The 20,412-nt window shown below is 53.5% G+C and overlaps 1 protein-coding gene across 16 annotated transcripts in view; it reads left to right on the top strand.

Annotated features, from left to right (window-relative positions):
- PCBP3 (poly(rC) binding protein 3) overlaps positions 1–18,388 on the top strand; it is a 63,771-nt gene extending 45,383 nt beyond the window's left edge. For 9 of the 16 annotated variants that reach the window (XM_075027801.1, XM_075027799.1, XM_075027797.1 and 6 more), the window contains 5 exons: positions 669–747; positions 1,524–1,583; positions 4,627–4,679; positions 7,581–7,750; positions 17,970–18,388. In XM_075027801.1, the coding sequence (XP_074883902.1) occupies positions 669–747; positions 1,524–1,583; positions 4,627–4,679; positions 7,581–7,750; positions 17,970–18,015 (408 nt within the window). In that variant the 3' untranslated portion in view covers positions 18,016–18,388. Of the gene's footprint in view, positions 1–668; positions 748–1,523; positions 1,584–4,626; positions 4,680–7,580; positions 7,751–9,541; positions 10,477–17,969 lie in introns of those variants that run through there. The other 7 variants (XM_075027800.1, XM_075027786.1, XM_075027798.1 and 4 more) reach the window with 5 other exon arrangements.
- Positions 18,389–20,412: the final 2,024 nt, after the last annotated feature.

Below are 20,412 nucleotides of genomic sequence, written 5' to 3'. Positions count from 1 at the left end.
CCCTGTACTGCTAAGGGGCTTGCGCTCATAACGAGCTGACGTTGAGAGCCACAGTTTGTCCGTCTCCCAGAGGCGTTTCCCATCGGAGGCGCAGCACAAGAGCGTTTGCTGCAGGGGCAAGCAGTCACCATGCAGCTCCAGCAGCGCAAAGAGGGTCTTCTGGCTGCTGGCACATGATGGCCACCAGCCTGGCAGTGCCTTTGAGACGGCTCCTCTGCTCTAAAGCTACCCTGAAGTGAGCAGCAGCTTCTGGTCGCAGGTTGTGAAGCCTGGAAGCTGGGGAAGGCAGCGGCTGGAAGCACCGTAGGCAGCAGCCCTGCTCCTGCTGCTGCAGCAGCCGGCCATGCACCGAGGCGGCCGCTCGCCTGCGGCGAAGGAGCTGAACTGTTTGATGAGGGGTGGAAACTAAGAATGGGCTTCTTGCTGGTATCGTACTTCAGACCCTGACTAAGCACTTCTGCAAAAGATTTGGGCTTTATTGCGTTTTACCCAGGCCAAGTCCTTCTGCTAATGTTTTTGCCATGTCTCACCATGGCTTCCTGGTTTGGTTTTTTTTGTTTTCTTTTCTTTTTTTTCTTCCGTTATAATTTCGTTCTTGATTTTTGGTGTGACTTGTTGTACTCTATGACAATAACCTTCTTAGCTCTAATGTCCCTCCTACCCCTCAGCAGTTGACCAAGCTCCACCAGTTGGCTATGCAGCAAACCCCCTTTACTCCCCTTGGACAGACCACCCCCGCTTTCCCTGGTACGTACCCACACGCCCTTTCTAGATATCCTTCTCTTCTTACCTGTAGAGTTTCTCTCTCTTTCTAAACTCATGCTATTTAATGGAAACAAATAGGGCAAGTAAAACTGAAGTTGCAGTGTCCACGGGGACAGGTTAACAGGGATACTAGATTGATGTTTGGGGGTTACGATCCTCACGGGTGAGCTCTCAGCCATTAACCATGCACGCCCGGACTGATCCTGCAAAGCCACGCTGACCTCGCTCCCAGCTTTGCTGGCTTTCCCAGCGGAAGCGATAAGCGCCAGTCTCCCACCCTTCCCTGCCCAGAGGAGGTAGCATTTCCCGCCGTGCACTGATCTGGACCTTGGTGGGACATCCCTCTTTCCCAGGGGGAATGGCTCAGCACCGGCTGGGGATGCTGCCCCGGCACCTGCGGGGAGCGGTGCCGAGCTGGGCAGGATGGCACCCGAGCACCGGGGAGAGCAATGGGAAGGAGCCGTGGCCGTAGGGAGCCACATTGATGGGAGGACAGCCAGACATGGCGTGGCTCGGCAGCCACGTTCCCAAGGCTGGCGTGGCAGTTAACGCATTTCATGGTGACCTGGGAAGCAGATAGAGAGAGCGCAGGGGACGGAGATACTTAAAGTACCTTTGCTTACTCGGTGGTCAAAGTGCCGTTTGGAAATGCCTTTTCTGACAGTATGTTCATCATATTTTGAGCTTCCTAGATGAAGTGACATTGCTTATCTCCTCGAAGGCAAAAGCATTAAACCTGTTTCTTCTTTGCTCTTCAGGAGAAAAGCTGCCCTTACATTCCTCCGAAGAAGCTCAAAATCTGATGGGCCAGTCATCAGGTAAAACAAAGCTACAGGGAAATAAGCAGGGTTCTGTTGAAATATATTTCTTAAATAGGACTGTGCCATTGTTGTGCTCCTAGATAAATTGCGGTATTTGTGAAGGCGTCAGGTTTTCTTGGTGAGCAGGGAGAGACCAGGCAGCACTGTGCCTGCTGTTCTCCTTTGTACAGCATGTCAAAAGAAAAGTGCCTGGAGTTTATTGCCTAGTTTTCTGATGTTTGCATATAACTGCCTTCTGTGTAATGGAAAGACATCAGAGTTGTCACCCTTATTCTTTCATTTAATTTTGTATAAACTTTGCTCAGAAACAGTAGAAAAATGCCTGTAGGAACAGAAATGACATGCAATTTTAGCCATCTCTAAGCCATTTACGGTAAGCTGCATTTTAGTGGGACAGGACCCTGAGAAGCCAGATCATGGCCATAATCTTGGAGAAATTTTGATGTCAAATGTCCCACACATTCATCCATATGTACCTAACATGCTTGTCTTTTATAACATGCCATTGCTTAGAGGAGTTATCCTGGGGCCTGGAGGCTCATAGGTGATGTGAGCCAGACCTTCCCTGGGAGTACCCAGGGCACACATCTGCTCTGCGGCCAACCAGGGTACCTCACATGCATGCCTCGAAAGAGTCTGGGACATCGCCTAACTAAGAAAACAAATGTAGCCCAAACAAATAGACCCCACGAGACTATAGCAAGCATAGATTTCATGATACCAGCCTGCACAGCCTTGTTTTCCATGTGCCCTGCTTTGCCCTTTGCAAAGGCACTAATCCTGCCCTGACCCCCTCACATTACAGCCATGGGGACTGCATGTGCATATCAGAGAGCAAGGATCTCATATGCTAAAATAAACAGTCTCCAGGTAATGGAGAAGGACTTGGCCATTCCTCGATGGCCGTTGTGATGCAGGGGTGATGCAGTACTATGGCACCATGTTCTCCCAGGGCTTTCAGCAGCACCTGTGCCATTTGAGCATGGGGTGGGGAGCCCTGTCTATGAATCTGAAGAGCCCAGCCTGCATTTCCAAAGACCCCTGGGTACCTCAGTGCTGCTCTGAGCCCATCTTCAGTGCTGTGCTCCCTTCAGAAGGCATTTTCTGCCATACCCACACTGCTATCAAGCTGAGCCTTGTAACGCATGGCCGAGAGACGGGGACACCTGCACCCTGGGGGACGTGTCTTTGTCTTAGGTGCAGTCCATCTGCCCCTAGACTGTGAGAAGACTTGGTGTGAAAGACAGTCCAGGGCTGGTGAAATGTCTCTTTCAGTGCAGTGTGCTTTAAAGTTAGTGTTAAGCATTGCATGCTGTGTAAAACCTGGGCAGAGGCTGTTTTGTGCAGGCATTAGCACACCCAGCAGGGGTGAAGGAGGGCGTAGGGCTGCTGACTGGAGGATTTGCATCCCCATTCCCTGCCTTTCTGTGTGCTCCCGAGTGAAAAACATGGGAGAGATACATCGTGCCAGCGGGTACCTGGGCAGTGTACCCAGGCGTTGCATCTCTGTAAGGGAGGTGCATGTGGGAAAGCGCAGGAAACATGCAAGAGCGAAGCAAGGATAGCTGATATTCTCCTTTCTAGGGGTGATTCTCAAATGGGTTTGCAACCTAAAGCTTCATTTTAGTGTTTTAGAAGTCTTGCTTTGACAGCGCCAGTAGCCAGATAGACATCAGTTCAGACCTGCTGCATTTTAAAACCTGGGCGGCTGTTGCTGGCAAAACTGGTTGGGAGCTCCTCTTCCATGGTGCAGAAGGCCTCGATGGAAATGCAGACCAGAAAAACTTGGCCATTGCTTGGAGGAGTTGCTCAGCATGGTTAAGGCAGTGGCATAGTGCCATGCAGCTTGAGGAAGCCCTGCTGGATTGGGTGACTAGGAATTCGGTGCTGCTGCTGTCTTGTGTTGTAGCAGCTCAGCACTTCCAGTCTCCTTGTGCTTCTTTTCTTTGCACCCCCTTACTCTGCACAAGTGTCTTGGACTCTTGCACATGCTGCTCTTAAAAGCCTTCCTCAGTAGTTCATATCATATGGATAACATTTTTTTTTTGAGGTTACTGCAAATTCCTGTTAGCCACCAGACAGCTTCTGTCTTGCAGATCTGACATAGGACATCCCTGCTTCAGCACTGAGGTGATGTAATATGGAAACCTGTGGGAGAGGCAGACTTCGACCTGGCCTAGGAGCGTTACAGCATGCTGTCCTCTTACCTCTGGAGCTGCACACACAGGGATGCTGGCTCCAGCCTTTACCACCATGGAGGAGAGTGCCCTCCCTGGCCCAGGAGAGGCAGGGAGGAAGCACATTGCTGCCTTCGCTCCTTGCCATGTGATTTTTTAGGGAAGCAGGCTCTAAATCTCCATACTGTTTGCCTTGCTTTCCCTTGGGAGTAAGAGGAACCATCGGTCCTGGGTGCAGCTAGTGTGCATGTCTTAGCATTCTGGCTTAAATTCAGCATGCAAGCCTGTGGGGCTTTAATTTGCAAAGTACTTTGCAGGCTACCCTGTGCTCGTGCCACCGGATTCCCCAGGGAAACCGGTTTTGGGGTGCCAAGCTGCTGTCGTAACCACGCGGCTCTGTGCTGCTGTGTCCGGAGAGGGCTGGAGGGTGCATGGACAACCCTCCTGCTGGCAGGCTGTCTGCCTCTAGGGTTGGGTTTCCCAGCCAGGAGGCTGTCTGCTGCTGTGTGGAGGAGGGCTTTGTGGGAAGGTGCTTTTCCCACCACTCTCCAGCAATGCTGCAACTAGAACACAGCTTCCTGTGAAGCCATTCCCAGTAGGAGGATGGAGGGTGGGAAGCGAGGTACTCATGGGGTAGCACCTGCGAGGCCAACTCGAGGGATGCAGGGGAAGGTTTCACCCAGCTCCAGCAGAGTCAGGTAGCAACCATCTTCCTCCTCCTTGTACCAAAATGTGTGATCCCCTTCCCCTCCCGGCCCCGGAGCAGGATGCAGCCTTTGCAGTGTTGACTGTTGCGGGAAAGCAGCGGAGCTCCACCGCGCTGCCTCTGCAAGCTATAACCATTTTCCCTTGCATATGCCCAGGTTTGGATGCCAGTCCCCCGGCCAGTACTCATGAACTCACCATTCCCAATGATGTAAGTAAATCCAAGTGTTTCCTTGGCATGTGTGTGTGTGTATACACATATATATATGTGTGTGTGTATATATATATATACACACATATATATATATATGTGCCATGTGCAGTCTGTTGGGGATCAGCCTGCAGCATAAAGCACCCATTGGACTTTACCCTGTTGGTAGCTTTCCTAGGTATAATCCTTCTTAATGCTCCTTTTCCCTTTCCAAATGAACTCGGTGCTCATGAAATATGCCCAGTTGACAGCACTGGGAAGGGGAGAGAGCTCCCGAGCCAGCCCTGATTAAACCATAATTGCTTAATCTAGCACTGGCTCAAGCATAGTTACTGGGAGGGTTGGAGAGGAGGTAAGTGTGTGTTTCTAATGCCACAAAGCGTCGCACAAACGTTTGAAGGATGGCGCGTCTCTTCTTAGTACTGGTGGCAGTCAACTTTTGGTTCTGATAGATGGAGGCATTGTGGTAAAGTGGATGCTGGACTGGGATATTTGCTGGGAGGAGGCTGGAGTCATGCTGGGCATGCGGTGCAAGGAGGATGCTTGGGAATGCTCAGGTGCGAGGAGGTGGGATGGAGAGCCCAACACAGCTGGTACTTGGATCCAAGGGTCTCGCTTCTGGACTGGTCCACCGGTTTCCATGGGTTGATAGCCAGGAGGCGCTCGAATCAGAATCAGGGCAAGTGAAGGGATGACTTCAAGTCTTTGTCCCCATCGCCATCACCTACAAGAACCTTCGGCCCATCCTAATCAGGAGTTTCTGGATCGGGTCTGGCAGCTGTTGCTACTTCTTCCTGCTGTTCACCAACTCATGGCAGCGCAAGGGAAGGGCAATGAGCCAGCTGCAGCTGCTGGGCACCTCTGCTCCTTCACTTGCGAGGCCTCCTTCCACCCGAGAGACGTGGCAGTAAAACAGTTTCTGAGCATCTGTTGGCTGAAACCCTTGGAGATGCTTCACCCCGGGGCCAATAGCCATGGGAGAGCTCTGTGGAGGAGCCTGTGGCAGACAGCGGCAGGGCTGATCCTGGATTTGCTTCTGTCTGTCCGGTGAGGAGCTCCCTCTGGAAGGCTGAAGGGAGCTCTGCAAGTGTTCCTGAGGTTGCAGCAGCCACGTCTGTTGAGCATGGGGAACCACAGCCCTGGCAGCAATGAGGGCATCTTCAGGAATATCAAGTGACTCCTTGCAAAAGGACTCACACGGGAGAAAAGGATGCCAGGGAACCTCCCACAGGACCCAGGAGCACTCAGAGCATTCGCTCACCAGAAGCCCAGCTCTCATCAGACCTGCGCAGCATTAAATGTCATCGCCTGCATCTTTCTGCGTGCTGAAAAATGCCTCCTTAGCTCTGCCTCCTGTTGTTTTGAGGGCTTTTAAACACTCACTGCCACCTTCCCTGGAAGCAGAGGGCAGGTTTGGGTTTCTTAAAGCAAAGGGTCTACGGGCATGTTTTAGTGATGTAGATCAGCTTGGGGTTGTGCTGCAGTTCAAGGAAATACGATGATATCCATCTTGTTGCTCCTCTGGCTGTCAGGAGAAACTTGAAAGCTGTTCAGCTTGGATGTTGCTGAACATCTGTCTAAATAGTTCGGCTCCTCAGGTCTCCCCAGCAGGTTCCCATCTGTAAGGGATTTTCATTTGCTGAAGCATCTCTGAGTTATTTCTGCACCATGAAGACCAGGATGGGGGGTTGTTGGGCTGAACACCCCACTGCAGCCCCTGAGATAGTTGATACCCTTCCAGCACTGCAGTGGGGTGTATATTCAGGTCCATATGGGACAAACCACTAAGGTAGCCCCATGATCTGATGAAAGGACCAGTGAACATTTGGAGGAGTAGTTGTCTCCACTTCTACAGTGACAGAAATCCAGCAGCTGCCAAGATGAATGTCCCACATATAAAATTCCCAGGTGCAACCTTGGAAAAGAGCTCAAATGCTGATGGCCAAGAAAGGCACGCAGAAACACCTCATGCCTGTGTTGGTAAAGCTGGACATCACCAAGCTGCAGAGGTGCTTGAGGGAACCATAGTTTGATGCACAAATGAGCAAGAGCAAAGAGAAAGACCGTTGAGGAAATCCAAGCCAGTGAGGACCATTGAGGAAATTCAAGGGATGGGCAACTGAGGAAACTCAAGCCTCCAGCTGGTTCTAATTTTTCACAAGAGTGTGAAAGACATGATTTTGAGTAAGATTCTCCTCTTATGCTGGTGCCACAGCCACATGGTGCTCTCCTGTCAACGGTGTTCATGCTGGCAAGCCCTTGCGTTGCACCGAAATAGCTGAGGGGGTTAACAGAGGCACCAAGAGTGTCCCAGCAGGGTAGAAGAAGTGTGGGATGGGGTGAGCAATGTGAAGCTATCAATGGTGTGTGGCTGCACCAGCTGATGAGGTGGCTCTTGGGGTTGGGCTGTCCCCAGGGAAGGCAGTGGGCTTGTTTTCTTCTAGTAACGCACCCTGTATAACCACCTTCAGGTTCACTGTGATTGACAAGGGGATAAGTGCGGAGCACAGTCTGAAACATGACTCATTCCCATCTTTGTAAAACAATGACCAATTATTAGACCATGAAAATGATTATTACTGAGATGAGCCTGGTATAACACCTCACCCTTCTTGAAGCCCTCTGAGATGCTGGGCATCGTGTGCGGATAATTGAAATTTGCCCCCTCGAGGAGCAGAGCAGGGCAGGCTGCTGGACATGTCCTGGGAGGACTGTGCTTATATGCACGTGGGATTCACCCCCAGGTTGTCCCTCTCCTGTTTTCATGAGCATTAAGGTCACTCATGCCCCAGGGCAGAGGGAGGAAGGCTTCTGGCCAGTGCCGTGCAGTTGTGCTCGCGTCCCACTGGTGACTGCCAGAGCTGCCGCTTCTCAGACGTTCCCTCCATGCTTTTTTTCTAGCTAATAGGCTGCATAATCGGACGCCAAGGGACCAAAATCAATGAAATTCGGCAGATGTCGGGAGCGCAGATCAAAATCGCCAACGCCACGGAAGGGTCATCGGAGCGCCAAATTACCATCACAGGAACCCCTGCAAACATCAGCCTCGCGCAGTACCTCATCAACGCCAGGTGAGACCCCCCCGCCGACCTCCGCCGCCTCCCACCACAGCCGAACCTGTCCTGCCAGCGTGGTGGGAGCAGCACTCGCTCCCGGCACCGCGGGCCAGGAGGGGATTCCTGAGGCCAGCTGGGATGGATGGTGGCTTGCTGAGACCTCTGAGTGGGGACCAGACGTCACCAGTGGGACCTCTTCCCCCAGCTGGCACTTTGGCTGGGGACTGGGAGCCGCTTTGCTGCCGGCAGAGCAGCCACGGGTTGCGCCGGTCACCTGCCCACCTGCCACCCTCACTTGAGGATTTTGCTCGTGGGTGGGCAAAATCACCACCATCTTTCCCTGCGGATGAAGCAGGGGACAGGGACAGGGACAGCGCTGAACCAGTGGTGGGGAGGCATCATTTGGGACTTGCTCGGTGGGATCCCAGCATCGCTTACTGCCACCTCAGAGCCTCTTCCGTGTGCTTCCAGGCCTCCCAAAGGCTTTCCTCCATCCAATGAAAATAATCACTCCAATAAACGCAAGACATGGGAATGGCCTGATTGCTTCCTTTTCATGCTAAAAAGCTTGGTGCAGCAGGACTTTGCAGGGGCCAAGGGATCCCAACGCTGCCTCCAGCCGGGGGGCAATACTGCCTGTGCTGTGGGGGACCAGAGGTCTGGCAAGGGACCGTGAGGGGAATGTATAGGGGAGGTGTAGCTGGAGAAGGGTTGGGGACCAGCTCCGTGCTGGCAGTGAGCCGTGTCCGGGGCGTTCACACAGACCTGTTTGCCTGCGTCTACGGATTCTTGGATGGGGAGCTTAAGGGGAGGCAGGGTCTTTCACTGGATTTGCGCCCGCCTGGCACAGCCGTGCAAGCCAAGGCAGTCCACCCGTCCATGCCTTCCGCCGCGGGCAGAGTTGGTGCCGTGCCAACCCACCGCCAGCCCAGGATGTGCGCGGCTGTGGGATGCTGCCGTCAGGGCCCTGAGGATGGGGGGCTGTTGGCGGCGACTCTGACGTTCTTTGGGATGTGGGCTGGGAGCACCAGTGAGGTCTGTATGTGCTTTCTCCTCCTTGCACCCAACCCACCTCAGCCCCGACCTGCAACAGACCTCCACCATCCCATCCTGCCCCGCTGTCCTGTTGCCCACATCCATGGCACCTCTCCAGCCACTCAGGAGAGGAACGGGGCCAACCCCACACCTGCAGCCATGGCCAGGTGGCTTTCCCTGCAGCTCCTTGCCAATCCCCCCCACCTCTTGAGACAAGAGAGAGAAAGAAAAGAAAAACGAGCAGCTCTTCATTAGTGGGAAGGGCTGGCTGAGGTGCAGCCTGTGCTGTGGCAGAGGCAGAGATGACCTGGCAGGAGGGAGGATGGTGCATAGCTCAGCCTCTCCCATAGTTTCAAAAACCAGAGCAAAACAAAGAAGCCGGGGGAGCTGGGACAGCTGCCTGTCCTCCGTGGGAGGGATGCTGGTAGAAGTGAAGCCGTGTGCTGGGATGTCTTCTGCCAGCACCCCTGGTGGGTGGCACCTCTGCCACCATGCGGTGCCAGGGATGGGCATTACCTGGCAGCAGTGAGGAGAGGGGAAGGCAGCCAGCCATTGAGCTGGCTCTATGCTCCAGCCCACTGTGCCCTCCACAGGAACCCTCAAGGCCCATGAGCTCAAGCCACCCGGGGATGCTCTGCCCCCTGTCTGAGCAAGCCATAGGCAAGAGGAGGAGCGCTGCCCCGCAGGGTCTTCGTTTTCTTTTCTGCTCCGGATATTAAGCGCTTGTTTTTGTCTCCCCCCCACCCCTCTCTCTGCCCCTGTCTATTCTAGGCTGACGTCTGAGGTCACTGGAATGGGCGCACTCTAATTTCCACCCACCATCCTCCACTCCGCACCACCCGACCCTCTCCAGCCACCGGCACTCCACCCAGCCTGTACTGCCTGTACATTTACCGTCTTCCCTTTGCCTCCACAGATACTCTTTTCTTTACTAACGAATATATATATATATATATAAATACACACACATATGCACACACTGGAACGTTTCTTTAAGAGCTCCTTACTGTGCTCCTGAGGCTGCTCCCGAACTCTTTGGTTATGGTCCTTGTTTTCAGCGTATGGTGTTATTACTTCATCTGCTTTTAGGGGTGCGGGGAGGGGGGTTGGTTGTTTTCAGCTGGCGAGATTTCAGAAGATGACAGGGTCTCTAGTGTCAGTCTAGTGTAGCTACTTACACGTTTGAGTTGACGTTGGCGGTACGTGCTGTAGCCTATGGACATGTGACGCCACCCAGAGCTGTGCGTGCTTCAGAGTACTTACTTTTCTCACCCTTCTTCCTTTGATGCTCCCTCTTCATTCGCTTTGCTTGTCCTCGCTCATCTTTGCGACCTTGCATCCCTGCTTGCAGGGTAAGGTGTAGTTTTCACCCCGTGTTACTTGGGAAGCAGAACGTGTGGGAGCCAAACCGACAGGCACACGTGGGTTCACCTACAGACTTCTCTCTTTGCAACGTGGCAGGGTCCAGACAAGCCATTTTCATACTAAATGAAGGGAATCACACATACACACACACAAATGGTCCTCTTTTTTAACTAATGAGCAATTGGAAGTGGGAAGAATTCAGCTGTATGGGATTCACACCCCTAGGGGCCTTTGAAAGCACTCTTTTGACAATCCCCACAAGCAAAACCTTTGGACGATAGCTCAGGAAGCTCTGTGAGCCGGCTGTGTTTGTCGTTGTTTGTGTTCAATAAATGTCTGTGCAGCTCTGCTACTGATGGGCTCCGACTGTTCTTCTCCTGGGTCGCCCCACCATCTCCAGCCCCATCCTTCCCTCTGCATCCTTCCACACCTTTTTAGCTGCTTGGAGGGAAGGTCGTGGTTGTATACAAAACTTCATCATCATCATCATTATTATTATTATCATCATCATCACTATCTTTATATTTTATTTTATTTTATTTAGAGAAGGTCCCCAGGAGTGATGCAGTTCCTGAGTGATCTAGGCTTTCTTTTTTTAAAAGGGAGGGTACCTGGCTTGCATAATGCTTTGGTTTTCGCTAAGATCAATTTACAAGTTATAGTATGACAACAAACATCTCTCACTCCCCCCTTGTCTGGACAGATCTGCCATGTCTGTGCCCCACACCCTTCCCAAAGACCCTCTATGCCCAGCCCTGCCTTCTGCTTCCAGGCTTACTTCTCTCTCCTACCTCTCAAACAGGGAAACAAATATATTTTCCATCTGTTAATTTCCTACTGTATAGAATGTATGGTACATGTTTTTCCTGTATTGCAAATGAGGGGATCATGATGCACCATGTCCCCAGGCAGCTAAAGCGGCCACATGATAAATTTTTGCACCATACCACATGGGAAATATATAGTTTTTCCAGGTGAGCCCCAAGACTTCATGACCTTTCGTTCTCTTCCTCCCGTAGTGCCGGTAGGCACCGCTGCCAGCCCCCCTCCCTTCTGCTGCCAGGATGCTGGACCGATTCTCCTCTTGTCACCAGCGCTGACTGCTCAGCACTCACATGGGGCTGCAGTGGGGACCCCAGATGATGCCACTGCATCAGTGGAGCCAGGATTGGGCAGGGGTTTATGGGCTTCAGCCCCAGCACGGGGGCTAGTGCGGCTGCTTGGCAGCTGGCAGGGATGATGGCACGCCTCAGAGAGGGCAAAGGGGGTAAGTTTGCTTGAGCAAGACAGCACATGCCTGTTATCTGCATGTATCGGGCAGCATTGTCACGTCCCCTTAGAGGTCCATTCCCCCAGCCCAGGAGCCCACCGCTAGCAAAGCTCCAGAAAGGTGGAGGTGGCTGCCAGGCCCTGCTGCTAAGCATCATTTCACTCAGCCTAGGTGTCATAAAACCCATGCGTGCTCAGCTCTCTGGAGTATTTCAAGCCTCTGCATTTAAAGGTGCTTCCAACTCCTTTATAAGATGCTTTGCTGCCCATTCCCAACCCCTTGCTCTGCTCTCCCTGGCAGTTTGGATTCACCTGTGCCTTTCAAGTGGTCCAGCAGCCAAACATGCTCAAGAGCATCCCCTTATTCACGGTCGAGGGGAGCACAGATGCTTTGGGCAGTGCTACGGGGCTCAGGTGAAGCCGGTAACCTCCCCAGCAGCAGCCCTGCCTTTTATTTGTGCTTATGCTGGAGGAGGGAAGGAGCCCAGGCACCAAACGTTGCCTCCTCCCAGTTACCGACTGGCCACAGCAAGCACAGAGCCACCTGCCAAGGTGGTGAGTCAGCCGCGAGCAACCGGCACTCCTCATCCTCTCCTGTTCCTCACTCTGGTCTAGACCAAGTATTTTTCCTGTTGAAAGAACAAAATATCTGTGTGTGAGACCCAGCATGAAAATAACTACCCATCAGTGTGCCAGAGCCACCCCGGCAGCCTGGGTGGTGAGCTGGGGCACATGCCAGCCAGCAAAAGCTCCACATTTCACTGCCACCACCCTCCAAGCGAAGCGATGGCAGCCAGTGGCCTGGGGTGATGCTCCCCTCAGAGAAAGATGATGCACGGAGGGAGCCAGCCCATCCCACCATGGCTCAGCTCTCCCATGGGGCTGTAGGAGAAGCCGGAGCACAAGCAGATCTTGCAGGACATAGAGGCATATGGAAAGCAACGAAGGTGCGTGGCTTGAGCAGCCTGCCTCTTCTTGTGCTGCTTTCTTGGCACACAGGAGCACTTTAAAACTCTGGCACACAGGGTGCGGTCAGAATTCAGCAGCAGCAGCGTGTCAACCGAGACTGAGATATCCATCACAAGCCAAAGTTTTTGTGGGGTTCGTACATCTGTCAGGTGCTTATGCCCTGAGGAAGGCAGGGAATCTTAATAGTGTGCTAATTGCAATGAATGTGGAAATGGCATTGCACAGGGACCTGTGGTTTCTGCACATTGCATCTGCCCTGAATTTCTTTGCTGCGTGTGTGCTGTGCTCCCTGCGCTATTCCCCACCTCCGCTGAGACAGCACTGCCCAAAGTAGCAAATGCCAGATTGGGTCTTCCAGATGCAACCAAGCTCGGAGGCTACTAGAGAGAAGGAGCAGATTGCAGCAATACCTGTACACCCATCCCCATGTCAGTGAACCCACAGCTATCATCCCCCTCTAGGTACCATCCCCACCCCAGCCCTCTGCGTTACATCTGTCACCCAGCGGGACTGTCCCTGCCGGTAAAGCCGCTGCAGGAATCAGTGATGAAGGAGGGGAGGTCAGATACAAGCGTCACTCTGGCATCAGGCGGGTATCGGAGCTGTGGTGTCGAGCCGCACGCTGCAGCAAGGACCTGGGCTCATGGGAGCGCTCTGGGGAACAGTGCGTGTGTCTGTGGGGAGCAAGGGACCATCCCAGTGATAGTGGCCCCCTTACAGGAGCACTGCGTCCTTGCAGCCTCAGCTCTGCGCGGAGCCGCGGGAGAGTCTCACAAATCTTCCAGCACCTTGATAAAAAGCAACGCTACTCAGGACGTGGTTTTTAAGGACTGTTGCTGAAATGTGCTGTCCTGGAAGTCAGAGTTTTGCCTTCTCCCTGTGGCATGTCTGCTCGCTTTATCTGAATGATGTCTGCTTGTGTGATCGTTACATCTTGAGGTATTTCCAAGGAACTTGAGGAGGCAAAGGAGCCTTGATGTACAAAATGGATCACAGTTCTGCTTTTTGCTCTGCTACAGGATGCTTTTTTGTTTTAGCTATCTGGAGCCCATTTATAACAGAAAAAGCCAATTGAGCAACTCTAGCTGGGAAATGCCAGCCCTCTAGCAAATGAAGCCAGGGGTTTCTCAAAGCAGGCATGCAAAAAATGATGAATCTATACTGAGCCCCTGCAAAGCAAATGCTTATTCGCCTCCCATTGTTCAGGAATCCCCTCCTCGGCAGAGGGAGAGATACAACCCAGCCCACTGCCTCTCCCCACTGTGCATTTAGGTTTTAGAGGATGCGGCAGGGAGCTGAGTCCTTTGCTGTAGGGCTGGAGAGAGGGGAGCCTGTGGAAAGCATCAGGTGGGATCCTGCAGGAGAGGGAGCAGTGAAGGATGTGGTCATGCTGGTGTGTCTGAGGCATCCCTCCTTCTGACATTACCTGAGCCTTTGACTTTGCGACTTCTCTTAGGGTTTAGGTTATTTTGCCAAGAAAAAAAAAAAAAAAGAAACAAACTCTAGTGTTACATGGGAATCTAGCAGCTTATCCATCATCATCCAGGCTTGAGCGAGGCGTGGAGAAAGAGGTGTTTAAACAATTGCAGCATCTCCTGGGAACATGTTGATGACAACAATGATAACAACAAAATCACAAGGAATGTGTCATACAGCTTTGATTTCCTTGGTACGGCTCAAAAGGAGATTTGCTGCTTTGTTTGGAAGGAGCCTCAATGTTTTGCTTTTACTTGTGTTATCTCTTGGGTTTGCGTTTTATATGATCTTAAAATGCTCCAGTGATGCATCCACAGCCATGCTTCTGGGAAAAATATATATACACATCTCTAATATTGGAGTGAATATTCAATACAGGGTGAATGTCCCAGTTAATCAACAGAATAGCTTTAGTGCATTGCTTTTCTCTCTCAAAGCAATGCATTTTTTTTCCAGACTTATTCAACATTTCTGGAAGTAACCAACTCAGTATTACTCAGTCAGACTCTTTGGGAATGCGTTATTTTGTGGGAATTTGTTACTTTGGCAGGAAAGTGTCGGTCTGATGCCTCCCCCTGCCCCCGGAGTGCGGTGGCTCTTCATCAGAGAGGGGCCGGCTGAGGACCGTGCTTAGCCCCTTGGGCCTCAGCTGAAGGTCTCTACTCCCCCTCATATCCTTCCTAGGTCACGCTCCCAAAATTAAGTGTTTGGACTATTGTTATGTGCATTTTTTTCCTAGACTGTATTTGCAAATCTAGTACATAATGGGTTGAAACAAAATACATTGTTTCGCCTAAGGGAAAGTGACTTTCACCAGGGACACTCTTTAAATTTAATACTCTCTTTTAGTTGTAGTTCAGGGGTTTTTTTTTTATGTATTCATGCTAGTCACTTTTAATTATGCTAATTCCAAGCTTATGGTCCATTAGCAAGGGTAATTTTACCCCTCCAGTGCCAGCAGATGTAGGGTTTCTGGGGAATCGCTCTGTGCTGTGGGAGGGATAAATCCTTAATCCCATTTTCTCCTTGGCCACAGAGGTGGAAGGATGGCACGGGCTCAGCGCAAACCCTGACACCTTTCTCATGCCGTTTGCAGAAGACGAGAGCCCAGCAGCCCATCCTCCCTAACCCTGCCTGGCTGCAGCCCCCAGCCCCAGGGAGGGTACCCCAATCCCCGGCCCTGTCCCCCCGCCCAGGCTGGTCACTAGGTGTCCCCCTTGACCAGCTTTTTGCATGCATCCTGCTCCAGCCTTTGGATGTAGGGTGCTCCCAGCCTCCGCTTCATCTGCTTGCAGAAGACAGGCCATGCTGCTGGATGTGAGAAGGGAGTGGGTATTTGTGTGTCCCCCACCGGTGACCAACAGTGACATCCACCTCACGGGCGGCTGGCACTGTGTCCCACTGCGGGAAGGGTCCCATCAGTGCTGGGACCTTCATGGAGACACCCTAGCCCATCTGGGCAAGCACACATGGCTAGCAGCTCCCTTGGCCACGGGTGTCCCCGCGCTCTCCAGTTATACCGGTTGCACCAAGGGATGAGGTTGGCGGCACAAGCCCCCACCTTACACCGGCCTGAGCCCATTCAGTCTCACTGGCACGGTGTTTCGCAACAGAAGGACGAGGTTTTGCCTGAAAGGTCCCGAGGGTCTCCAGCCCTTGCTGTCCCCGGGGAGGTCAGCGTGCGCAGGCGGGGAGCACCATGCCTCGGCTTGTGGAAGGAGAATCTGCAGCATCTGGTGCAAGCACAGAGCTCAGGGTGGAATGACTTGCAGAAAGGTCACAGTCTTGGTGCAGTTCCCCTGCTCCCATGTTGGATATCACGGGGATCTGAGGCTCTGCTGAGAGGGTTATTTTTGCTTTCCCTTCAAAAAAAAATGCAGCTGGAGATCTTAATCCTCTGTGCTATGCATCGAGCCCCAGGCCTCCATCCAAAGGGTAACGTGGCAGTGACTTTTAGGAAGTACTGAATGTACCAGATGTGCAACTCCTTCAACTCCAGATGTGCGGCACCCCCCACCCCCGCTCTGCCTCAGCACAGTTTTCCTGCAAAGAGGAACAAGAGACACCAGATTGCTCAGAAAGCATCCCGCAGCCTAAATCTAGCCAAGTGCGAAACCAGACTGGCCCTGGATTCCCACATCCGTGTTTAGGCAGTTTAACCGCAGGGATGTCTCTTCCCAGAAACGGTGCTTGTGTCGGCTCTGCACATGGGGAACAAAACCAGCTAGGAGATGAGTGAGATAAAAATGGAGTGGCAGGAGAAGGCTTCTTTTCTGAGCCCCATGCTGAACCGTGGCCTGTTGCTGATTTAAAACACGCGTGCTGTTTCTAGAAGGAACTGCTTTGATCCCAAAAGGGAAAGCTGGGATGTGCATGAGGACTCCAGTATTCGAAGCACTCCCGGAGCGCTGTATTCTGGTTCCCTGTGGGCAGTGTCTCAGCAGCATTATTTATTTATGGAGGAAATCCTGTGTCTAAAAGCATTTGCGTCTGGACCAAAAAAGGGACAAGTGCTGCTTGGCTCTGGAGCCTCTCTGGGTTTTGATTCTTCAGATGAGACTCTGGACCATGGGATGCTCCAGGGAAGCACAGGCATGGCAGCGCAGCAGTGGCTGGCCACCAGCCAGCTGGCATCACAGCCAAGCATGAAGAGTTTGGGGAGAGCGGGCTGGAGGGATGGAACAGCATTACTCCTGAATTCAGGGTTGCGTGCACGACTTAGGGCCAAACCCCAATGGAAATCCAACAGGATTTCCCAGTGCAAAGGACAGTAAGGTAGTTTTGTGATGTGCTCACCCAAAAGCTCTCATTTAGTGGCGTGGGGGATTTTTTCGTGGGTTCCTTCAGGGAAGAGCTCCCACCTAGACATTGCAATGATGTAACCTGAGGCTAGAGGCTACTGCTGCAGCTGGTGCTATGGTTTTTGCAAGGGATGTTGCTGTGTGCTACTCAGCATGCAGCCATGCTCCCAAATCTCTTATGGGAGTGCTGCAGAGGAACGGTGTGCTGCTTCTCACTGCCTATAAAAAGCCAGTCAAAGATGCAAACCTGACACCCCAGTGAAACCACCATCTCTGTGTTTAAAACAGCTTTTCAGTTGCCTACTAATATTTCTTTTTTTGCCTCAAGTAGATTTCCCCTCCAAACATTTCAGGTTGAAACACAACGATTTCAAGACACACAGGATGGCACAGTGCATCTTTAAACGCAGCAATGCTCGGGTTGGGGGGTTTGGACAGAAAAAAATATTTGCTCATGTGCATGTGCTTATGTACCTGGGTTGTAAGATTCAGCCTGTGATGCTCATTCCCACTCTGCTGGGGCAGCCTGGGGCTGCGTGACCATGGTTCCTTGTTGGCCAGAACATGAGCAGGGTGTGCTTTTTTCCCCTTAGTGCAACACCAAGTACAAAACCTACTCACAAGCTTTCTACTGTCCGCAGGCAGAGGTGGGGCAGGGGTGTGTGTCCTTCCCCAGTGCTCCTCTCCCAGCTGCCGGCTCCTGCCCATCACCCCCAGCCTCTCGATGCACTCGCCCTTGCCCATCACCCCCAAACCTCACTGCCTGGGCTGATGGGGGCCAGCAGCACCAGCTTTCCTTGGTCATCATCCTCGCAGCCACGTTTGTGGGGCAGAGAGAGACAGGCAGGCAGGCAGGAGTGATGCTCAGCCCAGGGAGAGCCTACAGCATGTAGTGTGGGGTCAAGGCATTTTCCCTGCACAAAGCCTGTGGCCTCAATATGATCAGATGGCTCCTCTGGAGCTCCCAAAAAGCCACTCTCAGCACTCAGTGAGAGCCCACAAGGCAAACTCACATCACGCCGGGCAACCACCTCGGCTCACCCGGCAGCCCAGGGTGCTCGTGTAGGATGCGTCCGGGTGCGAGCTCCAGTGGCAAAAGGAGGGTTTTGTTGGTGTGGTAGAGCTCAGCCTGGGCACGGCTCACCCAGGCTTGGCCTTTGGGGTGCAGGTGAATTCAGCATCGTGCTGGAGAGTTGCTCAGGGTGTTGTGCAGGGCCACGCGTCCGCATAGCCCAAGGCACGTCTGGGGCTGGGAGGGGGAGGCACCAGTGTTGGAGCCTTGGCTGAGCCCTGACCATTTCCCTTGATTGACCCCCCAGCTCTCCAGACCCTGATCCCCACGGGAGGAACACCTTCACCACCTGACCGGAGCGCCGCAGTGGACGTGGTGCCAGTGGCTGACGCTTGAGAACCCCCCGAAGACACTGCTGGCTTCCCATGAGCTTCTCCCTCTCCTCCGTGGCACCCTTCGGGCCGGCTGCCCGAAGCCCCCTGCCCGTGGCTGCACAGACACTGCTCCCTCGGCTGTGGTACGGGGCAGCAGCGAGACAGGGGGGCTTGAGCAGCAGCTCGCAGGAGGACAGCAGCTTGCAGCCAGCGTGCAGCAGTACCTGCTTCTGCAAGCAAGCATTTCCCCGTTGCCCCTCTCTGCGCTTCTTTATCACTCTCACTCCCCTGCTGCTTTGCAATGTATTTTGTGGCTTCATTGTGTAATTGCAATAAAGCTTTTGTTGCTTGAGGTACCCTCCATGGTTAGCGGGAGGATGTTGGGGTGAGAGCAAAAAGGGGGTCCCCAGCAGGTGCGCACGCTGCTCAGCCGGCATAGCCATGGCTTGGGCAGTGGGGCATCCACAGGGAGGGTGATGGGGTGCTGTGGGGTGGCCCAGCGGCACAGAAGCCTCTGTCCCCCCAGAAGGGTTAACGGGGAAACTCAGCCCACACAGCCCGCAAAGCAAACCACGACTGGCTGGAAAAAGGGCCTCAGAGCCCTGGCTCCACTCAGCATCAGGAAATGATCCCGCGCGGGAGCGGGGCTGCCAGGAGGGGAGGGGGAGCGGGAGCGGGAAGGGGGGAGCACTGTGAAGAGAATCCAGAGCTTTCCCTGAAGGCGGCGACGGCCGGGATTCATTATCCATCAGGAGACATGTTTATAGCAAGCGTGAGTCACTGCTGGGCCCCCCGATGGGAGCAGCCTACGGTGGGGGCCGCCAGCAATTCGGAGGGGGTACGGGCTGCCCATCCAGCCCTACACAATGGCAGCTCTCAAGCTGCCAATCCCCCGGGCCACCACGCGACAGCCCTGGACTTTGGAGCAGACCCAGTGCTATTTTGGGCTGCGTCAGGGCACATGTTTTCTCTGGGATGCCTAATTTCTCACTCAAGAAGCGATGCCAGAGCACTGCCCCCTCTGCCATGCGACCAGCCCCGGCAGTGCCCCTCCACGCCCGCCCATGCCCACCCGTGCCCATGCCCTGCAGTAAAGTCAGCCTCAAGCAGAGGATATTGCCCCGTGACGATCAGAAGCGGAGCTGCCAGCTTTGTCCCCGGCTCTGCATGTTGCCCCGATGCAGCGGGGGTCTCCATCCCCAGCCGGTCCAGCCCCAAGGCTGAAATGCAGCCAGGCAGCCAGGAGATGCCAGCACTGGCTGCCTGGACCTCTACCCCATAGGGAAACAAAGGCAAAAATGCCCATTTCAACCTTTTTCTCCACTTGGAGTTGTATTTTCTGCAGTGTACATCACCCCTGCTCCCCTTTGGCCCTGCAAAGGGGCTGCAGGCAGGCAGGCAGCCCCTCTGGGTTTTGGCAGCTGGCTGAGCCCAAGCATTGCTGCGTGAGTGTGCTTTTCACCTTTGCTAAACCTGCTCCCCAGGGAGCACTAGTCCCAAATCTGTATGGGCACTGGTGCTTGCCCCAAGTGCCTCCAAGTGGGAAGTCATCCTCCCCTCATGTGTGCCATCCCTTGCACCCACTTCGCTGGGGGCCCAGCCCCACGGTTGATCACACCAGCCCTATATAGGGGTGTCTGCCTGTGGCACCATCTGGGGAGGTCTCGGTCAGCTCGTAGTCAGCATTATGGGTCCACAGGCAAAAAAGGTGCTCATTCCCACCTTATCTGAGCATCTGTACCCCAGAGCAACCCTGGGAAGAAAAGCCACCCTTGCCTGCTTGCAGAAAGCCAGGGAGCTGCCACGGTAAAAAGTCAGCTGGCGCCATCCTTAAAAGCACGCTGTTACCTTGCCAGAGATGGGAATTTGCCTAGAAAAAATCATTTTGCTCCTGCTCTCCTTCACAAATCTCTTTATTTTGGATGAGGTGACACAGCAAGGGCAGCGCTTGCTGGGGACTGGAGATGCACACTGCTACCTGTGCTGGCTCCTGTGGTGTGTCAGTGCCCAGGGTGCCAGCAGCCAGCCCAGCTCGGTGCCTGGATCAGGCAAGCCACAAAGCCGCCCCCAATGTACAGCTCCAGGCCTGGCCCCCACCTTTCCCTAAAAAGCAGGTTTTCTGGGTTTCTCCTGCCCCAGAAGCTGGTCATATGCCTTCGCTTAGAGAAAAACCTGTGTCCCCAGTCCTGTCCCATTTCTCAGAGCAGTGGCACCATGGAGACCCTCTCAAAGTGGGGTATCACCCACTGCGACCGATGCACCAGGAAACGGGCCAACCTGGCTCTGGGCTCCTTTCCCACCTCCCTGCAAGCCATGGGCCATCCATTTGCACCTTGCATGGCCATGCACCCTTGCCAGTGCTAGGAGACTCTGCCA

The sequence above is a fragment of the Buteo buteo genome, chromosome 5 (genome assembly GCF_964188355.1).
Source record: "Buteo buteo chromosome 5, bButBut1.hap1.1, whole genome shotgun sequence".
Taxonomy (NCBI): domain Eukaryota; kingdom Metazoa; phylum Chordata; class Aves; order Accipitriformes; family Accipitridae; genus Buteo; species Buteo buteo.
Note: the sequence above shows the minus strand (reverse complement) of the source record. Positions and strands in the feature narration are given on the sequence as shown.